At 44.3% G+C, this 24187-nt stretch overlaps 1 protein-coding gene across 2 annotated transcripts in view; it reads left to right on the top strand.

Moving 5' to 3' along the window:
• Positions 1-16324, top strand: part of LOC121167958 (DCN1-like protein 3) — a 32002-nt gene extending 15678 nt beyond the window's left edge. Inside the window, exons 2-3 of one of the 2 annotated variants that reach the window (XM_040997679.1) lie at positions 13010-13545; positions 14707-16324. In XM_040997679.1, coding sequence (XP_040853613.1) covers positions 13115-13545; positions 14707-15190 — 915 coding nt within the window. In that variant the 5' untranslated portion in view covers positions 13010-13114 and the 3' untranslated portion in view covers positions 15191-16324. Of the gene's footprint in view, positions 1-12543; positions 13546-14706 lie in introns of those variants that run through there. The other variant, XM_040997680.1, reaches the window with a different exon arrangement.
• Positions 16325-24187: the final 7863 nt, after the last annotated feature.

The raw sequence follows: 24187 nt of genomic DNA, 5'->3' as shown, positions 1-24187 counted from the left end.
GCTAACATCTCTGGAATACTAACTAATTCAATCATTGATTTGATCATAAATTGCTGCTTTTAAAGTGAGACTAGTGCCTTGTGCAGAGGGAGCGTTCCATTGTCCATGTGTAATTAGTATTCATTCAACAAATGTTGAACACTCCGCTGCTGTATGGATGTGGCTTAGGTGCCCAAGATAAGGCAGTGAAGAAGACATACAAAATCCTTGCTAGGAGGAGTACAGAGAGCAGGTCAGTCAACAAGTAAGAATTCCAGGGAATGGTTTACCCTGTGAAGGAGTAAAACAGTGTGCTGTATTGAGTGAAAGGGCACTTGCACTTAACAGGAAACATCTCATCATTTGTGCTGAGGCCCATCTGATGAGGAAGCCTTTTATTCTTCACCTGATCTGAGTTTGCCAGTTTCCAGGTGAGAAAGTGAAGTGCAGGTAGTTAATGTGTCCTGAGAGAGCTGAGCTGTTCAAGCGCAGTCATTCTCCATCCGGAGCCTGCCCTGTCCATCCCAGAAGGAACACAGCTATCCTGGAACAGCTGACGGACCATAATATCTGTGCAACTAGTTTTTTGAGTGAAACAATTGAATGTGGTTACGGTACAAGCAAAACATTGACATTATGAATGGTTGTGTGTGACTCCACTGGCTTTATTCTGGGACCCATAGCTATCTTTAGATTTGTAAGCATAGTGATTACCAAAAGAGCTTATGGTACAACTGCTTTATTTTAAAAATTTCTCATATTGTTTGTTTTAAAAGTAAGGCCTAGCTTCTAGTACAGAATTTCAATAGATGGAATAGCACTAGCCATTAGCTGGTGATAATTTGGTCACATCAGGTTGGTGGGAAGTTGGTGGGAAGTTGCAAAGCCTGCAACACCATGTTGTCTGCCATCAGGTACAGAGACCCACTCTTGATGAAAATAATCTGTTTGACTTTATGCCTCTTGTTGTAATCTGGGGCTCTATGCCATATGAACATTTGTGGAATTAGATAACTTAAAGAAAAGTAGAGCTTAACTCTTAAAGCCTTAAATTTCAACATGCTAGGACTGTATTTGCAATAGACACAAAAGCGTGACATTTCCTGTCCTTTAGTATTTAAAAAGAAATTGTTTCAGCGATAGTAATTGAAACCAGGGGGCGGGTAGCCAAGTTCTGGTCAGATCTAGTCTTTCAGTTTTATTGGCTGTGGTTTAGATCAAATGACTCTTTTCAGCTGGAAAGTGGATCATGTTACTTCACAAAGAAGGACTTCCAGGGGCTCTTGTTTTATTATCTTTCATATGGTACCTGAATAAAGGGAGAAGATTACTTCCTGGGACCATGAAGTTGATAGAACACAGGTTAAGCAGCTTTCGGTACTCTGTGGCATCTCTCTCTGAAGAAGGTCCAAGATTTGGTGGGGCAGGAGGAAGGGAGATAGGGTGGCGAAGATGCAACCGGGAAAGGTCTTTTGGCTTGTTAGTCACATTGTCTCTTAAACAGCATCTTAATGGGCCACCCAGTTGTAATGGAGTTTGGCAGCTTTTATAAGTTGGAATCATTATGGCCTGTTACTGTGTTAATGGTTTCTGTAGTATATTGGATTGAAACTGTGGCCTGGTGAATGGATGCTAGACATGAATCAGAACATTTAGATCATCTCTTTACTCTGTGAGTAGAAGAGATCCAAGTGACGTATCTTTGTCTTGGTAGGGATTCTGTCATTCATGGCAGGGAACCCAGCGTCTATCTTATGTAAGAAGAGATGTAGTGGCTCTCCTGTCTGTGAAGGGCAGGCTTTGATCTTGACTCTCTAAGAGATACAGTTGGATTCACAATGCAGATAGTGCCTTTGAATCTCAGTCTCTCTGTGTCTCTTGAAGCTGCTTTCCACTTGGTGATTTTGTACTTGATTTCTATCTGTATTTGGGCTGACACCCATGTGATAAGACCATTTCAGCTTCCAAGTGACCCCTTGACAGGCATTTTTGCTTTCATTAAAGGCTCTTTTCTGGTAGGATGACTGGCATTTCTAACCTTCTGTGTTCTCTGGTGTGCACTGTGACTGGCTTAGGTCATGTGCACATCCTTATTTCAGTCATTCAAATCGGGGCATGTGACACGTTGGTGACCCTGAGCCAATTGTTCCACGCACCCTGCCTGACTGTGGGGCCGGTAGTGATAGAGAGGGATAGACTAGTGAAGATGGGATCATCAGTTGATGAAGAGCTTGTATGCTGAGGCAGAAGAGTCTGCTGCAAGCGGTAATATCCTTTGATGCAGTCTGTACCCTGAGAGCCTATATGATTAGGCCCCTGGCCTGCAGCTATCCTGTTAGCTTCCACAGTTCCTCTTCTTTTGCTCCCTTGAAATGTGATCTACTCCCATTCTAGCTGGCACAAGGGCCAGACACATCTAACCCAATGCTATACCCTTGGAGAAGGGGACTAGGGCACTATTGCTTAGACCTTAATGTGAGCTTTTCTTTTTTCTTTTTTTTTTTAAACACAGTGGTTCAGGGAGGAGAGTTTACGTATTTATTTATTTATTAAGAATCAGTTGAAAGACGCCCTCGTGATGAATAAATTCATACTAATCATTACAATGTTCTACCACTACTCCCACATTTAACGACACTTTCTTAAATTTTTTGGCCTCACAGTGAAGCAACTGGCCTCTTCTCTTTACTGTTTTCTATCCTCCTTTGATCATTTAATACTTTTTGTTAGATATGTCTTCTGTCCTTTTGACTGAGGACTTTAAAAAAATTAAATTAGCTTTGAAAGAAATATGTACCTTCAATACATTACCTCAGTAATTTAACACTACGTTTTTCTGGAAGTCTGGTTGAATTTGTTTCTTCTAGGAATTCTTGGGAAATAATTGTAAGTGTGCTGTTATATTTTTTGTTTATTTCTCAGTGTTATTTATAGTAGTGAAATATCAGAAGCTTAATGTCCAGCAGTATGAGATTAAATGGGCAAATTATAGTATCCTGACACAGTGAAAAATTTACCTGGTGGTTAAAAATGTTTTAACACAAGAAAACTCAACCTCTTTGACAAAGATTTAAATAGATGGGTTACATGAAATAGCTGTAGTGTTAGTAAAGATACCAACTCTAAAAGACTACTTACTCATTGAATTGTTGCCCTTAAAAAATATATATTTATTGGAAAGGCAGAGAAGATATATGGAGAGACAAAGATCTTCCATCTGCTGATTCACTTCTCAAATGACTACAGCGACTGGAGCTTTAGCTGATCCAAAACCAGGAGCCAGGAGCTTCTTCCAGGTCTCCCACGTGGTTGCAGAGACCCAAGGCTTTGAGCCCTGTTCTACTGCTTTCTCAGGCTACAAGCAGGGAGCTGAATGGGAAGTGGAGCAGCCAGGACAGGAACTGGCGGCCATATGAGATCCCAACACTTGCCAGGGAAGGATTTAGCCATTGAGCCATCACTCAAGGCCCAAAATCATTTTAAGAGGAGGCAAAATTGTTATGAAAACATATTCAGTGGAAAAATTTACCAAGTAGGATGTACAATATGATTCAGTTTTCTTTAAGAATCATGTAAGTTATATGTATTTCCTGTACCTCCACATGTGAACTGAAAAGATGTGCCTGGTAGGTGAGGGAGTTGCTAGTTGACTCTTTTTCCCTTGTGTTGTTTTTTCTAAACCTCACAGAATAGCTACATAATACTTTTGAATTTCAGAGCAGGAAAGAAAGCCTTGATGGTCTCATTTTTCGACCAGGTTGTTGGTGTGGTTTAAAGCAAGAAATTACTTTATTGTACAGGTCTTTTCTGTCTTCTTCCTGTTTGCTGTGCATTCGCAATCAGCCTCCATCATGGAACTCCAGGGGAAAAAACTGATAAACGTGGTTCTAATGGATTTGGATTTTTAAAAATTAAAAACATTAGGAGATTGATTAGTAACTGATGACTGAGGCAACTCAGAGGACATGTGTCTCAAGAAAATGTGTCTATACATTTGTGCTCATTTTGATATCCCTTGAAAACATTTGGAAGCAGTCATCTGGCATTTTTCTATTGGTTTCCTTCCACTTCTTTGGACTCATTTCACAATTTGCTTTCTTGCTGTTTACTTGTATGCAAAAATCTAACCTGTTCCTTGTAAAATATTCTTCAGAAGCTGACTGAAGAATGAACAGCTGATATGCATTGGCTGTTTGAGGACCTATCAGGTCAACCTCTAGAGTGGCAGATATCTATGTGCTAACTGGAAGTGGGAGATTAGTGTCTAATCAGTGGTTTGCCTTCAATGAGTTCTTTTTTTTTTTTTAAGATGTATTTATTTTTATTGGAGAGACAGATTTACAGAGAAAAGGACAGAGAAAGATCTTTCAACCCCCAATTTACTCCCTAAGCCGCAACAGCTGGAGCTATGCCCATCCAGAGCCAGAAGCCAGGAGCTTCTGGGTCTCTTGCGTGGGTGCAGGGTCCCAAGACTTTGGGCCGTCCTTGACTCCTTTCCCAGGCAACAAGCAAGGAGCTGGATGGAAAGTGAGGCAGCTGGAACATGCACTGGTACCCATATGGTATCCTAGTGCGTGCAAAGCAAGGATTTTAGCAGCTAGGCCAATGCGCCAGGCTCTGATCTGATGCTGCTGCTGCTTTTTTTTTAAATTTATTTATTTTTATTACAAAGCCAGATACACAGAGAGGAGAGACAGAGAGGAAGATCTTCTGTCCGATGATTCACTCCCTCGGTGAGTGCAACGGCTGGTGCTGTGCCGATCCAGAAGCCAGGAGCTAGGAACTTCCTCCAGGTCTCCTACATGGGTGCAGGGGCCTAAGGATTTGGACCGTCTTCAAGTGCTTTCCCAGGCCACAAGTAGGGAGCCAAATGGGAAGTGGAGCTGCCGGGATTAGAACCAGTGCCTATATGGGATCCCGCCCAAGGCAAGGACTTTAGCCACTAGGCCCTTGCGCTAGGCCCCTGATCTGATGCTTCTTAATGATGCCCCATCCACGGAAAGGTGGGCAGTGTGACTTGCCCAGATTGTTGGTGATAGCAGAAAAGTATTTCAGTTGCGGTTCGGTGGAATGTTAAGGTTGTCTTTTGCTTGTTTTCAGTCACCTGGGATTAAACATGTTGCTCAGTTCTGAAGCCTTGAGGACAAAAATGATTTTGTTATTTGGTGTCTTGACATGATTGTGTTTGGCAAATACTATTTGTTCTAGCCTCCGTTGTCTGGCATCAACGTTCATCCACCCCTTAATGATGGGGACACATTCTGAGCAATGTGTCACTAGGTAGTCCTGTTACTGTGTGAACATCATGGCGTGTACATCCACACACCTGAGTGGTATAGGGCATCCATGTCAGGAGGCAGTAAACAGTGAAAAGATGATGAGGCTGGTGCTGGCTGCACACTGTGGACTGTTTTACAGTAAACCCCCAAAATAAGGATTTTTAAAAACTGCATAGTCACTTATTATCAAGTATCCTATACTCTACATGATTATATGTAGTATACTGTTATCCAACTGGCAGCATAGTAGGTTCCTCAAAGAGCTGGGCAATGCCTTGCACCAAGGTGTTTTGATGGCAGCAGTGTCACCAGGCAGTAGGAAGTGGTCAGCTGTAGGGATCAGTGTCATATATGTGGTCCTTCATTGACCAGAACATCATTTAGTGACACGTGACTTTTTTGAGTGATGCAAATTCATTAATTAACAGTGGGAACACTGTAAAGATAAATTCCTTTATGCTGAGCTGACTGGTCTTGGTTATGTGCCCTGTGATCACTTAACAGAAATCTCAGCAGTTGGCTTATTTTCCTTTTGAAAGTTTTTTCTTTCCTCCCTTCCTCCTTTTCCTTTGCACTTAAGAAGTTGGTTGATGTAAAAAGTCATGTGTCTTTACCCAGTCCTGACTGGAACCACTGTCTTAGCTTGCTGCTTCAGTACATTTTAGGACAAAAAGTCTTTTTAAAGCATAAAAATAGAAGCAGACGGGTCTCGTTTGCTTTGGCAAAGGGAATAGCTTTTCCTCCCAAGAAGCTCGGGTTAAGACTTCGTCTCCGAAGGTGATCTTTTAGGTTCCACGTGACAGCAGCAACTTCATATTTGAAGTGCTCCCTCAATCTTCTTTCTGGCCATTGTTGCAAGTTTACTTTCTAGGAAGAAGTTGACAAATGGACATCCCGTGTTCCTTCTTTGTTTTTGTGGGCCCTTGTGAGCCCTTGTGCTGCCAGATGGGATCCAGGAGCTCTGCGGTCTTGGCTTGAGGCTCCCTGGAGGATGACTTCTGCCACCACGGCTGCTGCAGCCTTAGCTACTCTAGAAAAGCTGAGGGATCCTTGTGCTCGTGTTCTCTTGCCTTTGGGTGTCTGGCATATACAGTAAGAAATAAAAACATGTACTCGGTACTTCACGGTGTTTAGATGAAAACTGAAAAGTTAAGGTTTTTGCTTTTCTTTGGTGGTGGTGGTTGTTAACATGTAGAGACACCAGCATCTGTCAGTGGCTTCTTGGTTACTGGAGTGAGTCAAGAGTGGTTTAGATGGGTCTGTCCTGTCAGGGAAGTCACGGCCTAGATCTCAGATGCCTTTCTGACACTGTTTGGTGGCACCAGCCTTTGCCTCCTGTGTTTGAGCTCTTTGTTCTGTAAGACTTCATTGGGTGGCAGACTACCGTCAGCAGCTAGCACAGCGTTGTGAGCAGGCTCTCTGATCCACCCTGCTGCAGCAGAGAGGCAGCGTGCTGTGGTCTGTTTTCCATGTATCAGGGCCTGTTGCTGATCCTACAGAGATCAAACTTCAGATGATGAAGAAAGGCTGCAGAACCAGTTACCTGTCAGCCCTGGTACACGTGGGGTGGCCCTAGTTTATTTCTCATTTTGAACTTTGCTCTGATGGGCTTGGGCAAGGAAAAGCATAAGAACAAAAGTGTCCTTAGAAGGTAGCAAATTGATAGCTTGAATGAGATGGGTAAAAAAATGTGAAGGCAATCCCAGAAAACTTGCCCTGGAAAAACCAGTCCAGATCCTTCACTTTAATGTTGGGGTCAGAGAGACTTGTGGAGGAGAAGTGACTTGGTGAAGGGCATACATGACAAGAACTGAAGACATCCAAGAAGTTACTCTGTTCTTTTTGACTCAGTTTTCTTCTTGGAGCATCATCCCATTAAGGGCAGGCTGGATCGCTTTGTAACAGAAAGCAGTAGTGAGGTTGTGACGGAGTGTGGTCCAGTTGAGTCAAACTGCTTGGGCGCGAAGCCAGAACTTTATACTGGCCATGAAAACCTCTTTCAAATTCTATTTACTTCTTCTCTCTATAGAATGAAAATTGTTAGTGACAATTCTTGTCAGTCCTCTAAATGAATATATGTAATTCAAAATATATATATTATTGTTAATCTATGTTAATAACATGGACTGATCATGCTGGCCTCTTGCTGCTGCCTTCTGGTCCATGTTTATGGTCAGTTAAAGACCTGAACAAATCCTACCTTCTGTGAAATCTTCTCAAATAACGTCTTACCCAGTGGTTTCATTTCCTAGTCCTACTGTTCAGTAGTAGAAACTTGTTTCCTTCCAACAACCCATTTCTCGGGCTCTTAAGGCTTGAACATGTTTCCCCAGACTTCCCAAATTCTGGTTTCTCTTCCTTAGTCCCTCTGACTTTTCCCTGTGTAGTAAAAGCTCAGCCTTCTCTCGCTGTTGCCCATCTTCTTCTCTTACTCAGAGTCTCGGTGTGGGTTATCCAAAAGTGCTTTTCTCCCAGAGAGGCAACATTTTTTTTTTAAGATTTATTTTTATTGGAAAGGCAGATTTACAGAGAAGGAGAAACACAGAGATCTTCCTCTGGGTCTCCCATGTGGGTGCAGAGTTCCAAGGCTTTTGGCTATGCTCTACTGCTTTCCCAAGCCACAAGCAGGGAATGGGATGGCAAGCGGAGTAGCCGGACAGGAACCAGAGACCATATGGGATCCCTGTGCATACAAGGCGAGGATTTAGCCACTAGGCCATCGTGCCAGGCCTACAGGCAATTTCATCTCAAGAGAGCAAAGCTGTGCCCACTTGGTGCTGGCCGGCACCGCCCACAACCCTGGAGCAGCAGCTTCCTGACCTCTCACTGCAGTTCTAAATGGCGGGAAGTGGGATGCACAGGTTTGTGATGTGTTTACTTTTGATTTTCCTGCTTTTCCTTCCTAACCCTCCTTGTCCTTGGCTCCAGTCCGTCTATTTGTGTCACTTGGCTGAAGCAGGAGCAGTCACTCATGAGCTACTGCTGGGCATCCCTGAGTTATCACGGCAGATCTGGGCTGCTGTACTAGAAGGGAGGCTGATTGTGTCACCAGCATTGTGATAGCAGCAGCTATTACAGAGGACACAAGGACATGCTTTCTAAGAGCCAGGTATTAAGTAGAGCATTGTACATGGAGTGTCTCATTCTTCCCACCAGTTCTTTGAGAAATGGATGCCCCCCGTTTAGGCACAGGCCAGTAGAGTTCATGGGTATCAGCACTTGTGATCCAACCCAGGTTTGCCAGAGCTCATCGTCTTAATTACTCTGCTCCTGTTTTCTCCCTTCCAAGATAGGCTCCTAACCTCCCTGTACCTCCATTTATTTTGCTGTAATTAGGGGTAATTACTCACTGAGCTATGTTTATATATAGCTATTATAATGTACTAACAAATGCAAAATGGTACTCATTAGTAACAATGTTTTGTTTCTGTGGCAAATTTGGCTCCAGGGTACCCAGACTGCTAAGACCATAAGGCTGTCTACCTCACTCATGGGTGGCAGTGAGAGGAAGGGTGGGCCTACTAAGCCCGATCATTCAGTGAGTATAACTGAGTAGAAAACAAGAAGTACTATTTTGTTATTGTTGTTGTTTTGCTTTGCTTTTTTGCAAATGCACGTGGCTGGAAATGAAGAGGAAAGAGGAGTGCAATGGGGAAGGCCTGCCCCAGGTTAGGGCAGCAAACATCCTGCTTTTCGTTTTATTCAGGCTCAGTCTGTGAGAAGGAAACCCTGTCTTGTAGAGAATCGCATCCTGTAAGTATTTTTGGGCAGTGGTGCTTTTATTGGAAAGCCAGTTATGCAGAGAGGAAGAAAGACAGAGAGGAAGATCTTCCATCCACTGGTTTGCTCCCCAAACCAGTCGCAAACTAGTCACAACAGCTAGAGCTGAGCCGATCTGAAGCCAGGAGCCTGGAGACCCCTCTGGGTCTCCCATGCGGGTACAGGGTCCCAAGGCTTTGGGCTGTCCTCAACTGCTTTCCCAGGCCACAGGCAGGGAGCTGAATGGGAAGTGGGGCTGCTGGAGTTAGAACCAGTGCCAATATGGGTTCCTAGCATGTGCAAGGCTAGGACTTCAGCCGCTAGGCTACTGCACCAGGCCTGTAGTGATGGTTTTGAGTGGAATCACTGCTGCGGTGGAAGAAGTAAGACATGAGCTGCTGACTGAAGGGCAGGAACAGGAGGCCTTTAAGTATCTGAGGCAACAGAGGCCTGGAGCCATTGTTCACATGAGACAAGCCACGGTTTCAAGGGGCTGGTTGCCCCTCAACTGCCAGCAGTCATGGCTGCCATGTGTCAGCCAGTGTTTTCTGGGGTGTTGGGGCAGTGGAGATGAGGCCTGTTTCATGGTGTTTCCTAACTGAATCTTTACCAGCAGTTCCTTGGAGCAGGGACCATTTTGCAGATTGAGGAAAGTTTGCATCAGAGTTCCTTAGCTAGAGCTGGTCTTCAGTTTCTAGAGTTTTAAACCATACTGTGGACCAGAACATTCCAGAGAAGGGAACTAAATGTGAGTGGCGCTGAACCCAAAGGCATCCTGGCTTGATTGTGTAGTAGGGTTGGCCTAGGAGAGGGCAGCGAGTTCTTGAACCCCACAGACCACATAGCTCGCTCTGCTTGTCTGGCAGGGGACTGCTGTTCTGGGGTTGCTTTGGTATCACTTCTAGCTTGGTGCCATCCCTCCACATGCCTTCCAAAGGTAGGCACACTCAGCAGTCCAGTGTTAAAAGTAATAGTTTCTGGAGCCAGATTACCAGTTTCTGTTGGTTACATGATCCAGGCTAATTTACTTTGCATCTTAGTTTCCCTGTCTTTAAATGGGGTTGTGGTGAGAATATATGAGTTAATGTCCCTAAAGTGCTTAGCATAGGGCTTGGTACCATAGCAAGTGCTCAATAATTGATGGCTGCTATTATTAGTTATTAGCCAGCAGCTACAAGTGCAGGAAGACCTTCAACTTTAAAACACTTGAAATGCTGCCAGCCTGGAAAACAGGTCTGGGTGCTGTGATGAAGCCTGGGAAAAGCTCTGCAAGCAAAAGTGATTTCCCAGAAAAAGGGGTGGTCCCAGAAGGAGAGGGCCATACTCACCACCAGGTATGGAAATATTTCCTTGTGGCTTGAGACCCACTACACACTCAACTACAATGAAGCCTTTCAAACAGACCAGAAGGGAAGGATCTGACCTTGTGGTACTCGCTGATTGATCATCTGTCAACATTGATTTTCCCCTCCTTTTCTCATCTACTGGGCATGTTAAAAGCCTTCAGGTTTGAGCTGATTCTGTTGTGTCAGGTCATCAAAAGATGCTCTTACCTAGAGGGCTGGTTGGGTAAATGGAATTAGGGCCTCTTTGAGAGCCCATCTGCTGCTACTTGAAGGCCTAGATGCCAGGATTTGCAGGAAGCTGCTGTTTCGAAGCATCTGTCCAGTGTGGCTAGACTTGAGTGGACCAGGATAGGTGGGTCAGATGGAGGCCAGAAAATCCTCTTATCTCCCTGGGTGCCTGTGCCTCCCCAGCAACGGGAGCTGAGCAGCAAACCCTGGTGAGTCAGCGAGCCTGGGAATTAGAGTTGCCAGTCTGTGAGCATGTGGGGTTTGTGTAAGTTTGGGCCTTTTGTTTGTTTCAGCACTCTAGTCTTCAGAAACACAAATCTGGAAACCAGACCCTCCACATGTTATAGTTCTTTCTTGTTTTGAGATAATTCAGCTTGAACAGTTGTTTCCCTTGTAGGATGGCCTTCCAAGAATTAACCCTTGCCTTTTGATATTTTAGTAGATTGTGCTAATATGTCTGTTAGCTGTATTTTTAAAGCATAGAAAGTATTCCTTTTTGGGGGGTTGTGGGGAAAGGCTTACTTGGGTTGTCATTTTCTACACTACAAGCTTTTAGAAGATTTTTGCTGTGTTTTTGAAGCCTAAGTGAAACTGCACGTCTTTGGGAGGCATGCCTGGGCACGTCTTTCTGTCACTTACTCTCTCACGGGGTGGAGCATGGACACACCCTGATATGATTAGTCTCCAATAGCTACAGGAATGATTCTGCTCTTTGGTCTTAAATTCATATACCCTGACGTTACCCTGAGAATTCCCCCTGAAAATAACCCCCAAGTTTACCCAAGCTCTATTGGAAGGAAGTATTTCTGGCAAAGTCTACAGTTCTGGGCTTTAATAAACCAGCCTTTTGCCTTACTACCAGTTCTCTTAGAGCTTTGAATATAGATCCTGAAGGTCCACGAAGTCTCCTAGAACTGGGAGACCTGACTGGGACTCACATGGATTTTGTCTTGTATCTGCTTTCCCTACTGCCCTGGCTCCTGGTCCACATTTCCTTAATATAATTCTGGTGGATGCCATTGTCGTAGCAGCTGGAATTCTTAGTGCATATTGAGTATCCCTTACCTGAAATGCTTGATACTGAAAGGGTGAAGAAATTTGAGATTTTTCCAGATTCTGAAACATTTCTGGTATACATCATGAAATACATGTCTTGGGCGTGGGACCTACATCTAAATATAAAATCAATTTGTTTCATATATTCCATATATAGGCTGAAGTTAATTTTGTATAATATTTTAAGTAATTTCATATGTGAAATAGTTTCATGGCATGGAATTTTCCACTTGTGGCATCAATTCAGCACCTAAAATGTTTAAATTGGGGGATATTTTGGATTTTGAATTTTTGCTTTCAGGATGTACAACCTGCACTAGTAGAATGGATTTTCTAGCCAGCTAGTTGAAAATGAGAATGAGTCCTGGGGGCGCCATCGCAGTACACCAGGTTAAACAGCTGTAAACAATGCCCGCATCCTGCGTCAGAGTTCTAGCATCTCTGCTTAGACCCAGCTTCCTGCTCCTGAGGAGGCAGTGGGTGATAGCATAAGTGCTCAGGTCCCTACCACCCATTCAGGCAGCCCTGGATGGAGCTCTAGGCTCCCGCACAGCCCTGGCTGTTGTGGGCATTTTGGAAGAGAACCTGCAGATGGAAGGACCTCTGTATCTCTGCTTTTGACTTTTAAGTAGATGGAAATAAACACTTAAAAAGAGTCTTGGATAGACAGAGTAATGTTAGAAAAATTACATTACCTTTGGGTCACCCTCTCATGTGGGTGCTAGGGACCCAAGCATGGGGGCCATTAGCTGCCACCTCCCAGGATGCATCAGCAAAAACCAAGCAGCGAGGACTTCATTATGGGATGTGGGCATCCTAAGTGGTGACTAGGCCCTTGTTCATAGGCCTCACACTGCAAATCTTTTACCTCATTCTCAGGCCGCTGTGAGACAGCTGTTTTAGGTATGGTCACCCTCTCTCCCTACTAATCCTATGGAAAAAGAAAATCTGAGCATGTTGGTGGCATTAGGAACCAGAAAATAAACCTGATATTTATACTTTCTGGCTTAACCCAGGCCCACATAACTTTTTTACCTGATGGTGAATTTGGCAAGACAGATTTCCTGTCCGAACTGTAGCCTTTGATGTGTTCTGCACATGAATCAGCTTCTTTGTAACCTAGGTTACCTTAAGAATTTTAGGAATTTCCCATATTGTTTCTCCATATGTGCCCAAGCCACTGCATTTCCAAAGCAATTTATGGAGCTGGCTCATGGGGGAGGTGATGATGAGCTCAGCCATTGCTTTTCATTCACTCATTGAAATGAACTGTATGAAACTCCCTGTATGCAGCCCCCAGGGGTGGTACCTATGCCCTCTCTCCCATGTTCAAGAAGTGACTGCTGTCCAATTTCTTTGCAGGTTGGCTGGCTCCTCTGGCTGATGGCATGTTGAAGTACATGGGCCAGCGGCAGCGAGGGTATCCAATCCAGAGGGGGCCACTTTAGAGGCCAGGCCATCAGCACCATGGGCCAGTGTGTCACCAAGTGCAAGAATCCCTCATCAACCTTGGGGAGTAAGAATGGAGACCGGGACTCCAGCAGCAAATCACACAGCAGGCGAGGTGCAGGCCACCGTGAGGAACAGGTGCCACCCTGTGGCAAGCCAGGTGGGGACATCGTCGTCAATGGGACCAAGAAGGCAGAGGCTGCCACTGAGGTCTGCCAGCTGCCAACGTCCTCGGGAGATGCTGGGAGAGAGTCCAAGTCCAATGCGGAGGAGTCTTCCCTGCAGAGGTTGGAAGAACTGTTTAGGCGCTACAAGGACGAGCGGGAGGATGCAATTTTGGAGGAAGGCATGGAGCGCTTTTGCAATGACTTATGTGTTGACCCCACGGAATTTAGAGTGCTGCTTTTGGCCTGGAAGTTCCAGGCTGCTACCATGTGCAAATTCACCAGGTTAGTTCTATAAACCCTTCATGTCAGCGTGTGAGCAGAGGAAGAAAGTGAGCACTGCTGGGCAGTGGAGCCCAGCTAGGACAGGGCTTGGTGGGAAATCCTTGTGTTCTGACCAGTCTCCTAAAAAAAGTGAAATGTTTTGAGCTAAGTTGTGGTTCCGATCCTAGACTCTCGTCTCACCCTAGTCCCTTAATTCTATTCCTAGACTCTTCCAAGGGTTTAATAAATGTGTACCTGACTTTAAAGCTGACCTACTAAATGGGAATCTTGGGATGCTGGAGAATTCACTCACTCACCAGGTGGTTACTCATGTGCCGGGTGCTGATGCTCATACAGTGAGAACCTCCAGGGATGTGCCCTGTCACTCTGTGAAGCCACTTGTCCCTCCTCACACTTACATATTGCCCTCAGCCAGGCCCGTGTGTAACAAAGACAGTGGGCCCAGCTCTCGAGCAACGGTTTACATGTTGTTGTTGTCTTACATCCTTGTAGTTATGAATAACAACTGACTTGAGACCCAGCCCAGTCATTTCTAGTTTATAGCCTTCCAGGTTGCTTTACCCTTCAGACATGAGATCCCCAACCTCGGTGGATACAACAAACCTTGAGACAACTGATGAGACACCATGCTGTTACCTGAAAATGTTGTGAAGATGTTTAACATACATATACAGCTTTTGTTTTTTAATAGCACAGCTTTGGTCCTCCTGCATTGCATGTTGGGCTCCTTAGCCATCACTAAAAAAAAAAAAAAGATACCAAACACAACCCAAAGAGAATCAAAAGGAAGGCAGGAAGCAACTTAGTCACCAGTGTAGAGCAGGGAACCCCATCAGGGAGCAAGAGACTTGAGTTTAACTTGGAGAGGGCCAAAACGTGAGTGAACTATCATCAGATGCTTGCCGTGTGTGGGACAATGTTAGAAACATTTAGTGCTCATACTAATCTGTTTAGCTCTTCCCAGACTGTACAGAGTAAGGTGTCAAGTTCTACTCATCATTTGACAGTCAAGCAAGTGGGACTGAGGAACGGAGGAACAGGAATTCTGATCCAGGCCTTCCGGCCACAGTGCCATACTCTTCATTCATTACTGTCCTCTCTTGCCTTCAATTAATGATGTAGTTTATAATTAGTGACTGTGCCTTCTCTTTCCTGTTGCAGGAAGGAGTTTTTCGATGGCTGCAAGGCAATAAGTGCAGACAGCATTGATGGTATCTGTGCACGGTTCCCTAGCCTCTTAACAGAAGCCAAACAGGAGGATAAATTCAAGGATCTCTACCGGTTTACATTTCAGTTTGGCCTGGACTCCGAAGAAGGGCAGCGGTCGCTGCATCGGGAAATAGCCATTGCCCTGTGGAAACTAGTCTTCACTCAGAACAACCCTCCAGTATTGGACCAGTGGCTAAACTTCCTCACCGAGAACCCCTCGGGGATCAAGGGCATCTCCCGGGACACTTGGAACATGTTCCTTAACTTCACTCAGGTGATTGGCCCCGACCTCAGCAACTACAGTGAGGATGAGGCCTGGCCAAGTCTCTTCGATACCTTTGTGGAGTGGGAAATGGAGCGGAGGAAAAGAGAAGGGGAAGGGAGAGGCGCGCTCAGCTCAGGGCCCGAGAGCTTGTGTCCCGGGGAGCAGACTTAGTGGCTCTGTCCCCCGGGGCAGCAGCAAGGATCTGCCTGCTGCCCTGCAGCCAACCAAGGAATTGGACCTTTCTGGAAATTACTGAAGATCCGGATATTTTCTACTTTACACCTTTCTCTGCCTTGTATCTGAAAGGGCTCTAAAATGCTGTATCATGTTTTAGGCACTTTCTTCATTTTTTGGTTATTTTGGTTATTTCTTTTTTTGGGGGGTGGGTAATCCTCCCGCCCAAATATTTGAACCTGGCTATTTGTTGTGTATCTTTTTTTGAAGCCTTCAGATAGAATAAGCCTGCCATTTCTTGCACAAATTGAATTTTTTTTTTGGTGGGGGCGGGCATAGAGCCGGATGGGGGGAATGGGACCGTTCGGTTGAATTAACAAGACAAAATGATACAGTGCCAGATCTCAGTTTTGCATATTGTTTTTTCAGGGCAGGTCTGTACTGTGTGTAGTGCTGTTTACATGGTTGAATTTAGGTTATGATAATTATTTTTTTTAAAGATTTACACAGATTGGAGTAGCAGTGTTAACTGTTAACCACATTGCATTAACTCCCAGACAAGATCAGAGCTCTTGGGGAGCGGAGCGTTTGTGGAGCCTGGTGACAACTCCCCCTGTAAGCGCATTTATCCAAAACCTTCATTGCCCTCACTTCTTGCTCATTCCTTCTTGTAACCTATTGCATTTCGTGTTGAGTTTATCCATGAACATGCTGCACCTGTCAGTCAAGTGAGCAGTGTTTTGGGTTATTTTTTAATTTTAATTATTTTTGGATGGCGGGGGAGGGGGTACACAATGTACTGAGAACCACTTAAGCATTGAATACAGAGAAAGCAGTGCTACCTCAGTTTTGCTGGAAGTAGACTTCTTTGATAGTTTTCTTTCATTGATGAAGTTTCTGTATTTTCATGTTGTTAAGTGGAAATACTTTTTTTTTTTTTTTTTTTTTTCCTTGGAGCCAAAGTTTCTGTTCCTGGTGGTCGGAATATGGTGCCTGCCGGCCAGCTAACTTGAAGGAAAACTGTGGTATGGAGCTCTGCTTGAATTATTTTCTCCTTAATTTTCTTTTCTTTATGTCTCATTAGCTTACTTGTCTGGCAAGTGCAGAAGCCCGAGGCTGGCCTGGACTCTGCCAAACAGATATCAAAGTGTATTTAAGAGTTAAACATGTGCCCTTTCCCTTCTGCTGCACCCTTGTTATCACTTACCCCGCCCCAGGAGTTATTTATTCTTTTTGTTAATGTCAAGCTCATTTGGGGTAATGTGATGACTGTTTCGGTTTACATGACCTTCCTCTCCTTTCCCCTCCCCCCAAATATGTATATATACATATATAAGATATGTATATATTTTACTTATATAAAATATATATATACACATATATGTATCTATATTCCTTTGTTTCTTTGCCTGCTAAAACTGGCCATAAAAAGGGAGCTGCCTTCAGTATATGAAGTCTAAGAAGTGTGCCAGGGGGTGTCGGCATGGGGGCTTTCCCATCCATATCTGGACTGCCTTCCTCACGTGAACAAGGACCCACTTCCCCAGACTCCTTCACCCACTGCTTCCATGAGGCCAGCATGGGCCAGACTGCCACGGGGCCCGAGGAGCTAGCTCTGGTTCCACCTGGTTTTTAGTAGAGTCCTCTTGTTAGTTTTAAACAAAAAAGTCCTCTAAAAAACTGTACTGGAAGAGGGTGGGTGACAGGAACTTGTACAGTTCAGCTTCCAATACTTTGGAACAGATTTAAAAGGGAATCTTTTAAATAAAACCAATTAAAATATTTATACTCTTAAGGTAATAAGAGTTTGTCTATTAAGTGTTTAGTTCTCTCCCCTAAGCACTTCCTCTCTCCTCAAGCTACACCTGAATGTTTTTCAACATGGGCAAGAATTGCGTGTTTTTGAGTTCTTTTTGGTAGCCTTTCCTGGCCTCCCATCCCTTACAGTGATACTCAAGGAGTTTTTTAGTCAGTTTTTTCTAAAATTGATGTTGACATAGGGAACGTATTAATATTTTGAATTAAAAACAAATACTGAACTTGACAGTTGTCCCTCCTAGAGGAGCAGTTCAGCCACAGTAGGATAGCAAGCCTTCTGGGAAGCTGAAGTGGGAGTCTCAGTCTGCCTTTTTTGTAGCCAATAACACATAGGATCCATGTCTTAGGGCTGCCAGATGCCCCAGTAGGGTGCAAAGCTCAGACTCGGATCTTGAGAGATCACTTCCTTCAGCTAGTTTGTAACCCTCCCCAGGTTTTCCTGATTCTGGATTTTGCACAGATTAAGTGAAGGAAAACACAGGCTGCTGCTAGCCAGACAAGGTCCTTTCCAGCCCGGATCCGAAGCGTGGGAGGGAGGGGAGAGCCCACATCGGGGGACAGCTGAGGACTCAAAACTAGATTCCGCATTCTACGAAAAGGCATTTCATTCATCAGTGGACTGGACTGTTGTTTTAATGAACTATTTATGCAGCTTCTGCATCCCTCACAAAAGAGCCATTTATTTGTTGCTATATTTTTTATGAATTTTTTTTTCAAAGATGCAAATAAGCCAGAAAAGGGAGCAACCAGGGAAGGACTTGAGGCTCCTTCCTCAGTAAGGAATTGAGTCATCTGCAGCAGCCCTTCAGAACCACAAGCAAAGTAGTCATTTCTGCACAGGGACCCAGGGTGAGATGTGTGTAGGGTTTAGTTAAACTCCTGGGAACTGGAAAGTCCCTGTTTGTTCCTGTCAACCTAAAAACAGCTTTGCCGTGATTCTGTGGAGGTCAAATGCGCACCCCTCGGGTAAGTCAGTGCACCTCTCACTTGAGCAAAGTTGCAGGACACCGGAGTGATGTGACGGGCAGGATTATTAATGCCATTTTGAAAATGGGCAGCATTTGAGGGCCACCACAATAAACTGAATATACTCACAAATGTTGGGAAATTGTTTGGTTTTGGCAAGTGACTTTGTTTGAGCTCTTGTGGTATTTCTTAAGCAATGTATTAGAAAGCTGGTTTGAAATGAAAGCTTGTTTCATTGAATTATGCTTTTCCTAATTCTTGCCAAATTTGAGTGTATTGTTCTTAACCCCACCTCCTATAATGGCGCTTCACTGTGCCAGCTGCTTGCCTTACCAGTTCTCCCTTGATCCACTGGATGTGCCCACATGTGTTAGGCCCGGGGACTTAGGTGTAGAAGGTCATGATTCAGATTTTAAGCAAACGTCAGGGCCCATGAAATAAAAATATACAAGGCAGTGTTTTCAATGTTAAACTTTCTCATGGACGGTGTAAAACCGGCCTTCTTGGAAAGGAAGAAAGGATGAAGCCACACAGTATTAGTCAGTCTTTGAAACAGTACTGATCGCCCAGGGGCTGCTGCCAAAAATCAGTCCTTGGTGCTGGAGGCTTCAGGGTGTGGTACCCTGTAGCTCACTTGATGGCCTCATATACTGTATGCTATGCCAGATCGTGCTAAACAATGGTGGGAAGTTACTGAGGTAAGGACTTGTCTAAAAGTTTACAAACCAAAACAGGTTTATATTTAGGGATTGTTGAGTTTGCCCTGTTTCAAGTAAGGTCTTTGGTGTAACAAAGCCCAAAGGTAAAGTCCTTAATACTATTAAGGTAACGGCTGAAAAAAGCTGCTCCTTTTTTTTTTTTTGTAGTATTGCTGTTTTCCTTGTGTCTGTTATATTTGGTTAATGACTTGAATTTCTTGCCAACTGACAAAGGTCTTCCTTGGTGGACTTGAACATCTTGAGGACTGACGTAGGGTCTTCCTTGGAAGATTCCAGGAATGTTGCTATTAAATGCCTATCAAAGGGACTGTTAAGGTTAATGAAATGTGCTACTACCTTTGACTCATTTGGGGACATGTGACACTGATCATCCGCACTCCATGTGTTTTCTGAGTCCTTTAGCAGCAGTTCCTTCCCATAACCCCTTGAGATTTTATTCCCACCTGTATGCTGTGTATTACTATGGCATACTGTATGCTACCTGTATAACTATGGCATATTCAGTTTCACTGGGATTGCGACTGTATGTCAGTGAGGACCATCAGCATTTTGTTTCATTTTTGATTCTTGAGCCCTGGCTCCAGAGGCCAAGATGGTTTAAATAATTTTGTGTAACTATTAGGTTCTGCTTTTGATTCAAATGCCTAGGATATCTGGTCCTCCCCATTCATGTCTTGGATACATGGCTTGCTCTCACACACTGTCCACCACCCACCTTCTTCCCTGTTGCTGTCAACACAGTTCTTGGATATCACCAAAGGAAGCCAGCTGTTTGTCTTCCCCCACTCTCCCCACATACACTTGCTCTGGAAGTGTCTTCTGAGTCTATAACTGTTCTTACCTGTTGCACTAATGACGCAGTCTAGGTCTCCAAGGGGGAATTTGAAGCAATAGGCAAATGGGGGGCATGGATGGATTAGTCCTGGATACCCTGCCTTAAGCTGTTGAGGTGATGAGTGCACTGCTCATGTGACCCTCCTCCACCTTTGTGGATTCCTCTGGATGTGTAACCGGCGTGTCTATTTCTTGAGGCTGTACAAACTTGACAAAAGTTAATACATTGGATTGTGTTCTCTGCACTGTTGCACTCTTCATATGGCCCCTTGAATATTTTTATTAACTTGTTACACGCATTTTTGTCTTTGATGTTTTTTTTTTCTTTTGATGTTTTATTTGGAACGTTACCTACTGTTGGGTTTAATAAATTTGTTTACTTGACTATTAATATTTCTGCCAAAAAATATAAAAGTGGCTTTATTCTGGGGCAAGATTTATCAGCGAGGGCCCTGTACCAATACATTAGATTAACAAGTTAGTGCTTTGGGAAATAGCCCAGAATGGTGTAGGATCCAAGATTCTCAACCAAGGTGTTGATTTGCCACACCTGCTTTGGGAATCTCCATACCTCTAGGCAGAGAGCAAATGAGTCCTCATAGGGCTACTGCCTAAAGTAGCTTTGAGAATTGATGTTGTGATGTTCCCTTGGCATCACAATGTGAATTTGAATACTCTGAAGTTAATAGCTCCTGTAGATACTGTCAGTTTGGCAGTGCTCATGGCAAAGGGAACAACTAAAAGCATGGCTTGGTTAAGTGCCACTGCTCTATGACCTTTGGCAAGCTGGTGAACTTTCAAGACAGGCGTCTTTATAAAGCATCCAAGAGAAAGACTTGCAAATCTCCAAAAGCATATTAGTCAAAGAATGCAAAGAACAGGAGATGGGTTGGCGTGGTCACACGTGAACCTGCACAGGCCACTGCCCTCTGTGAGGCTCAGCTTTCCCTGTGCCAGGGCTCAGGACTTCATCAGCCTCAATGATCTGGAAGCCTGAATTACAGTAGACTACTATGACCTTCCTTCCTTTTCTGTTTATTGTTTATATTCAGGGAATCTGACCAGCCCCTTTACTCATTTCTCTGCGATGGAGGCTTTGAAGCACTATTCCCAGCTTCATGTTGGTATCTTAAAAGTGATAGTTACCACACACACACATACACAAAGTAATGAGTAATAGTGGTGGAATTGGATGTACACACGTTTTCTTTCAGTTACAAAAGTCTTGGGAGTCAAGGTTTCTGAGCTTGCCTCAGTGAATTGGAATTTTCCCTCTGTTTACAAGGTCTGCATCAGGCAGAAGGAAATCAAGGGGTGACTTTCTCACAAAGTGTTCCCCCAGCCCACATTCCCATCGGCCCTTGGGCTTGTTTTTGCTGTGCTATGACCCTTCTGAGTGAGCTGGCCCCAATAACCAGCTTGAGAAATGACAAAATAGTGATTCTGGTACTTGCTTAGAACTGACAGCTTGAGTATTCTGGATTGCATACAGGTAAAATCCTGTTTTCTGTTTTATGAGGCACAGGCTTTTGCTTCACGTAATTGCCAGAAGAGCTTAACTGAATGTGGGATGGGCTTCCTAGAAACAAAGGCATAGTGAAGGTGGTACCTGGGGCCCAGAGCAGTAGAGTAGTCACCGCAGCACTGGCCTCTTCCCTTGTGTCAGAACCAGTTGCTAAAGCACCTGGCTGGGTTGACTTGAAAAATCATCCCTTTACCTCTGCATTTTTGGTTTTTCGTTTCTTTGTTTTTTAAAGATTTACTTGAAAGCCAGAGAATGGGAGAGACAGAAGAAGATCTTCCATCCATTGGTTCACTCTCCAAATTGCCACAATGGTCAGAATTGGTGAGGAACAGATAATTATATCCTGATCTCCCACAGAGATGGCAGAGTGGTCTTGGGCCATCCTTTCCTTTCCCAGGTCCATCAGCAAGGAGCTGGACTGTAAGTATAGCAACTGGGACTGAAACTGGTGCACCAACATGGGATGCCCACATCGCAGGCTGCAGCTTAATACACTGCACCACAGTGCAAATCCCTAACCCTGGATTTTGATCCAGACTGAAAAGGGCTGGTCTGCCTAAGAGGTTTGGCTCATTTTTTCCCTTTACTTTGCCCTCTGAGGATATCCTGTCTTGAAGTCCAAAGGCTTCTGTGATGTCTTGACTTTACCCAGTCTCTTGCCTCAGAGGCCCTAGTTGGAACAGAGCAGGACTGCTGCGTCAACAGAGCCTTTGAACCCTGCATGCAGTGCTTTGTGGTCTGTGTGGATGGGACTCTGCCACGGGCCCCAAGCTTATCTGGGGTGGTAATGGTGAGACTGCTAGTGTAATTGAACAGAGACAACAAAATCCTGTGGCACAATTCCAAGACAAAATATGGACACAAACTCTCATGCATAAATACACCAAAAAGGTGGGGGGGGCACCCTGGTTAAGATAGAAAATTAGGAAAATTTAAAATATTTGGGGAGAAAGTTGTTATTATATGCTAAAATAAATGTGAGAAATAAACAGGTTAAAAAAAATTAGAAATGTATGACCTTGTCAGTGAAAGTAAATTCTCTATCAGTTGAGACTTTCTAAGCTGGAAACCTTAAGTGTTCAAAATCCTTAAACCAGTAATTTGTTTTTGTTTTGTTTTTAGCATACATTTATTTGAGTTATAAAGATAGAGAATCTTCTATCCACTGGTTCACTTCCCAAATGGCCACATGGCCAGAGCCGGACCAGGTAGAAACCAGCAGCCTGAAACTCCATCTGGGTCTCCAACTTGGGCAGCAGGGACCCAAGCACTTGGGACATCTTCCACTGCTTTCCTAGATGCATTATCAGAGACGGATGAGAAGGGGAGCATCCAAGACTTGAACCAGTGCCCATATGGGATGCCAGCATCTCGGGAGGTAACTTAACTTGCTGTCAGGCAATGTCAACCCCAATCCAGTAATTTCTTTCCATTAAAAAAAAAAAGATTTTTATTTGAAAACAAATTTACAGAGAGAAGGAGAGACAGAAAAATTTTCTGTCCACTGTAGCAGCAATAGCTGGAGCTAAGCCGATCAGAAGCCAGGAGCTTCTTCTGGGTCTCCTACACAGATGCAGGATCCCAAGGCTTTGGACCGTCCTCTACTCTACTGCCTTCCTGGGCCACAAGCAGGGAGCTGGATGGGACGTGGAAGAGCCAGGACATGAACTGGCGCCCTCGTAGCATCCTAGTAGTGGCAAGGCGAGGATTTAGCTACTAAGCTATTCCACCAAGCCCAATCCAGTAATCCCTTGTGAGCTTTTCCTAAAGGAATACTGCCAGGGATGGATGTGTCAAGATAAAATCAGCATTATCACTAGGAAAACAACCTCAGTGTCAAAAATAAGATATTGTTATAGAAATTACAATGCAGAACAATGTTGGAATATTACGTAGCTATTACAAGCTGCTTTTGAATAGTGATGGTAAAGTTTTGATTAACAGACTGCAAAGTGTTGGCAGTTAACTCTGGTGTTGGGATCTAAATGTTATTTTCTCTGGATTTTTAAAATTTCCATTTAAATGAGCTTCCTGTATTATATTGAAGAAGCTAAAGTTACAAAAAGCACAATTAACAGTAGACATGGATTATAATTTTGAGCAACCCCACCATGGATTAGGAGGCCAGTAGTGGTATGTTAAAGGCCTAAAGAGTTTTGTGAAAACCTTGGAGTTGCTTTTTTACCCCAAAGGAGAAGCTGCTTCTCCAGCAGCTGCTTTGGCAACTCTGTATTGGCTGCTTATAAGGGTGTGGGAGGAAAAATGCACAAACGCACTTAGGAGTGGAATGTGTGTTTTGCAAGAGGCCAAGTTGGCAGCTTTGGTTTCCAAAAGGTGGGAGCATCAGCTTGAAAGAACAGGGTGTGCAGACAGTCTCAGGGGCCTGTGGTCCAGGGCCGTTTTCACAGAGTTCTGCAGTTGGGGTCCACAGGAAACTTCTAGCCCTACCCAGCTGACTAAAAAATAATAACTATGGCTCTTCTTGGGAGCAAAGGCTGTGCTCCTGCTGTAGGGTGCCCTCGCCTGCTCTCTGCAAAATACTGTGGCTCACTGAGCACTTCATCTAGGGTTTCCCCCAATTTAGTCCTCATAAAAATTTTATACTGTAGATACTCATTTCTCAGTTTAAAGGTGAGGAAACTGAGGCACAGTGAAAATAATTCAGATATAGTCCATTTCTCACAAACTGGGACTTTGCAGCCTCATCATCCTTAAAAGCAGGTATTTCCTTACTTTATGTGATGGGATTGAGGTTAAGTAACATGCCCAGGACGTCCAAGAGCAGAGCTCGTTTGTCTTTGAGGACTGGCGCCTCCAGAGGTAAACAGCAGCTGAGCGCCAGAGTGTTGGAGCCCAGCTGGGTGGGAGGCCAGCCAGCAACACTGTCACTTTCAGATTGTTCTCCGGGCCTTGCAGCTGGAGTCGACAGTACACCTGACAGAGGGTCCTGTTTAAATTGTAATGCCTTAATCCAAAATCCATTTCCTTGGTCCTGGCTCCAAATAGGGCCAGAGATTATAGAAGCTGCACTTAAAAGATTAAACATAGGTCCCCAAATATCCAGCCTTGAGAATCCTTCTAACAATAGCAGCAGCGTTTGCTGAATATTAGGGGGAGGTGAGGAGGGAAGGC

Source organism: Ochotona curzoniae, unplaced genomic scaffold (genome assembly GCF_017591425.1).
Source record: "Ochotona curzoniae isolate NIBS_2020 unplaced genomic scaffold, NIBS_Ocur_1.0 patch435, whole genome shotgun sequence".
Classification (NCBI taxonomy): domain Eukaryota; kingdom Metazoa; phylum Chordata; class Mammalia; order Lagomorpha; family Ochotonidae; genus Ochotona; species Ochotona curzoniae.
Note: the sequence above shows the minus strand (reverse complement) of the source record. Positions and strands in the feature narration are given on the sequence as shown.